This window comes from Scyliorhinus torazame, chromosome 2, assembly GCF_047496885.1.
Source record: "Scyliorhinus torazame isolate Kashiwa2021f chromosome 2, sScyTor2.1, whole genome shotgun sequence".
Taxonomy (NCBI): domain Eukaryota; kingdom Metazoa; phylum Chordata; class Chondrichthyes; order Carcharhiniformes; family Scyliorhinidae; genus Scyliorhinus; species Scyliorhinus torazame.
In genome coordinates, this window is record NC_092708.1 from 114,786,582 (window position 1) to 114,791,230 (window position 4,649).

Below are 4,649 nucleotides of genomic sequence, written 5' to 3' on the forward strand. Positions count from 1 at the left end.
AGGAACGTCTTCCCATTTGAACTGTTCAGCATTCTTTGCTGAGGAAACGGTGTCGTATACTTTCATTTGTCCAGCCCGCATAAAATGTACACGAGGAAGTTTCTCTTACCTTGAAAGTTAAAGCCGTGAGCAAGAATAGAATACAAAAACAACTCGGCAATCAGTAAATCCGCCGCCAAATGATTTAAACCCAAAAAGTGTTTCCGAGCGAAGGTCATTCCAATTCACATTCTGTAAACAAAACTGGAATAATAGCCTGCAGAAAACAATCTTGCAGAATTTGATTTTTGAAGTAAACATACCCTTTTGAGAACAAGTTCACAAAACAACTTTTTGCGTAGTCGGAGTAATTCCTGTTGATATGAAACTTTTAAAGAAGAGCAAACAGAAGGAAGGATCAAACCAGAGCGACTCAGCAGGGCGCAGTTTAATTTAAACCAACGGATTTTTTATTTTTTTTACACAGTATAAGGTCGATTCAGTTTACAGGAGTGTGGAGTTTAAAAAGCATGCTAAGAACTCCCCATTGAGCTCGAATAAAGGCAAAACACTTTCATCCAATCAAAGCTATTAAATACTCTATGCACAGCAGTTCTGATCTTTCACCAAGGACGCCACTGAAACCCCCAAGTTAAAGAACTTGTATTATTTGACATTCCTATAAATATATACAACTTCATATTGAAGCATAGCGACCAACTGTGACATTAGCTAAAGCATGTTTATCAGAAAGTATTTACAGCAATACCTTCTATTCACTTAAAATATTCTTTATCCAAGGATATTGCACCACCAAAGCTATTAGTTTCATCAACAGCCCGCAGTCTTGTTTCAGTGTCTCCCCTCTCCTAGTTGTGCCTCGGCATATTCCCGTCTTCCCTTTTCACATTTTCCACGCTAAGTTTTGTTTTTTTGTTTTGGTGAGTTTTAACGTGCTTGGCCAGATGGTCGCTTCTCATAAATCTCTTGCCACATTCTGGGCAGGCGAAGCGTTTCTCCCCAGTGTGAGTCCTCAGATGCCTCTGGAGCTCGTCTGATCGAGTGAAACTTTTGCCACAGAACAACCAGTTGCAGACGAAGGGCCTCTCGCCAGTGTGCCATCTCAGGTGAGCCTTCAGGTGAGAGGTCTTGCCGTAAACCTTCCCGCATCCCGGAATGTGACAGATGTGCTGCTTCTTCTTCCCAGGCTCATCCCCATTGCTGGAAGACTGGCAATTGGGACAGCGGCATCTTCGGCACCTCCTGGCAGTAGCCAGGGGAGATTTGGTGTGAAGAAGAGCCGCGATCTGAGTTTGATACTGGGCGAAGTCTGAATGACCCAAAACCAAGGAGCGTTGGAGGGGGAAACGGTGAGGAGCAATGGACGAGGGGTGGCTGGCGCTGCTGCTCTGTTGGATGCTCCACCATGGGATGTCCTCCACTTGGTTGGGTGACATGTGCCTGTGTTGATGAGGAAGTAAAGTGGATCCAGTTGGGACAAAGCCTGGCATTGCAGAACTGATGGGATTCGGCGTGCCGTAGGTGACGGCGGGCACATAGGTGGGTTGGCAGCTTGAAGCGAAGGTCTGCATTGAGGAAGGCAACATCTTGACGGGGGAGAGCTCGAATGGGTACGACGGCTCTGCCGGCGGTGTAAGAGGGAGTTCATGAGATCCATAAGACGCCTGAATATGAGGCGGTAGCTGGTGAACCTTCGGCGGGGTTAAAGCTAAACTGGAGTGGGATGAGAGTGCCCCTGGGTTAGTCGCAATCTCGTTACTCCAAGGGTGAAAAATGCGGGACGGGGAACTCAGAGACGGATCGTATGGGAGCTGGAAAAGATCAGTGTGCGTTGACCCAGTGTGTCCGATCCGATTGCATGTGGCCGCTAACAGAGCCAGGGGGGACTGCTTGGCGGATTCCGGGGAAGAGTTTGGTGTCCGATCCTAAGGAGCGAAACAAGACACAAAAAGTTCAGATCAATTGAAAGTTACAGCAAGAAGGTTCAAACTTTGTTCCAAGTCCTGGTGTAAGTTTATAAGAGAAATGCTGTGTGTACGATTGAAAACAAGAACGGTCTGTGCTGCCGCGAGACAACTTGGGAAAGGTTTAAAACTACCAACCTGGAGAAATGCTTGCAGAGAATCATTGCGTAGAACCGCCACAGCAGCCATTCCCCGGTCCAAATTGTGGCAAGGAGACGCGATTCGATGTTTCAGGCAGCACTAAAGGGAAATCAGTGGCATGCAGAGCTTTCTTTCCTTCCCCTGCTAGTCCCAGATATCCTTGGAATATCTGCGGTCGGGGGATCACTTCTTAGAATTTGATAAGACTTTGGTCGACCGCCAGCCAGTCAGGAGAAAGATTTATGGCTTTGAAGTTTGCCGCTGCCCAATCATCAAAGAATAGCGGGTCTTTCAGAAGGGAAACCAAATCCTTTGAATACACAAAGCTCCTATGGCGTGTTTGTTGGTATGTATAAAGGAACTGATTATTAGGGGGGATGGTAAAGGAGGAGATAAAGGCGGGACAATTAATGAAGTAATCACTATGTGGGAAATGTATATACACAAATAATTGGATTTACGTGATCAAAGCACTGGTGCCGCCAGGAGACCGTTGCATTGGATGCTTAAGTCATATGATCCCTTTTTTGTAATTAAGGATTTGTTGCACAGCCCTAAGTGACAATGTGGCTTTGTTATCTCCGCTAAATCTGTTCCAACATTACTGCGTTGATGACTTTTAGCAAATAAAGGCGATTGGAGATGAATCGGCCAACTCGGCATCATGAACAGCATCGTTTCTGCTGGAAGTGGAAACGATAAGAGTTGCTGACTTTGAAAAAGTTTAATGAAATTGCCGAGAATGGCAACATTAAATAAAGCATGTTGTCTAACAAAGGTCTGAAAACGAAGTACCATATCCTTCAGAGATATTTACATTTTTACTACAATGTCACTGTGTGTTGGGAGGGGTGTGTTGGGAGCCCTGGGAGGGGTGTGTTGGGAGCCCCCGCCCCGCGCCGCGCTTATAATTGTGTCATTGTACTGGGACCAAGTGAATCAAAATTCGCCGCTTTTCAACCAGATTGTAAATATGCAGCTTCACTTTAAAGTGCATAATTCAGCAACATAATAGTAAATCCAAGTTATTTGCTTAAAATCAATTGGAGGGCTAACGTATCCCTGTGTTAAATGGAGACTATTAAACAGCCGTGTATTTTAATAGTTTAACAATGTTTCAGTACCACTGAAACCGCTTCGTCAAAAATAGTTTAATTGTAACGACAGTGAAAACTTTCCCTGCCAATGCTCCCTGATATGGTGACTTTTTTCGAACGTGGAAAGCATGAAGTTTTGAGTGCCCGAGTGGAGAGATCAGAGGCTGGAGTGTGAAGGCTGTTGATAGCTCTGTTAAGTCCCTTCAAGTGGTGGCAATGTGAAAGGCTGCGGAGGCGGAGCAGCTCGGTTCAAGGAAAGTGGAAACAATTTCTCTCTACTCCGCCTGATCTCCGCCTTAAGCAGCTTTTCAAATCCTCTATAACTCAACACTTGCTGCAGAATCACCAGTTGATCTCTTCACAAAAGCAATATATATATATATATATATTATAGTGTTCATTTGCATAACTTGTTAAGTAAACTTAACAGTGCTAATTATCAACATGTTTGGGGCAAAACAAAAATTGTCATATATTAACTCTGACGTGTCCTTCATTTAATATATCGATTACAATCAACTACTTGATTAGTGGAAATAATTTGGACGCGTCCATTTAATTGGTTAGTTCCACTTTTCAATCTTACTTATTAGTTTTACAAAATTCAGATCAAATAAACTAAACCTAGTTTATCTACTTTTAAAAGGTAATCTACATTGGCTGCAAATCCCCAGGCTAATCTGAAAAAGGACACAAACTAAATGCACAGTATTGTTGTGTTGCGTTAGACCTGTTATAGATACATACATATATTCCAATATCAACGCACGAGCTGACAACTAACGTTTAGGAAACAAACTTAGATTCACTTATTAGGTTGAATTTAAAAAGGTGTCTTATTAAAAAGAAGACTATTGAGGTCTTCCTTCAGGCAACATGATACTGACAGCAGTCGTTAACTTCAATTGTATGCACATTGCAAACGAAATCCTTCTAAACGATAACACACAGAGATCTTTATCATCCTTTCCTGTAGCAACAATCGGTGTCCTCTCAAAGACTTTTGAGACTTGTATAGTTTTAAACGGGGCGGCTCTTTTGAAGGGATTAGAGCGCCAAGTCCTCTCCCACGGCTCCAGATTCCGTCCTGGTGAGATGGGAGTTTCACGCTGTGCCAGGGTACTGCCAAGTTAATACATTTAACTTGGATTTTGCTCACTTCTTTATTATTTAAAATGTGCTACACATGAAGTGGTATGGGGATATGAGCAAGAAATCAAGTTCTGGAAGAAGAACTAGTGCAAATACAGGTTAAGGAAACGTACAATATTCAAAATTACTTTCAAACGTCTTCAAAAACAAAAATAGTCTTCTCTTAGAACAATTGTCCCCTGAGGTTTATATTTTAGAATAATCATCAGACAAACCAATAAAGCACCCTTTTACTTTTCCAATTTCATAAAGCATAATCTCCAATAGGTAGTTTAATAAGATCATAGAAGTAAAA

General features: G+C 42.7%; 1 protein-coding gene across 1 annotated transcript; it reads right to left on the minus strand.

The window, feature by feature from the left end:
- Nucleotides 1–426: 426 nt before the first annotated feature.
- Nucleotides 427–2,319, minus strand: sp5a (Sp5 transcription factor a). Its single transcript, XM_072475853.1, has 2 exons — nucleotides 2,103–2,319; nucleotides 427–1,925 (listed from the first exon to the last, which is right to left on the minus strand). The coding sequence occupies exons 1-2, from the start codon at nucleotides 2,151–2,153 to the stop codon at nucleotides 849–851; spliced, it is 1,128 nt and encodes a 375-aa protein (XP_072331954.1). The 5' UTR covers nucleotides 2,154–2,319; the 3' UTR covers nucleotides 427–848.
- Nucleotides 2,320–4,649: the final 2,330 nt, after the last annotated feature.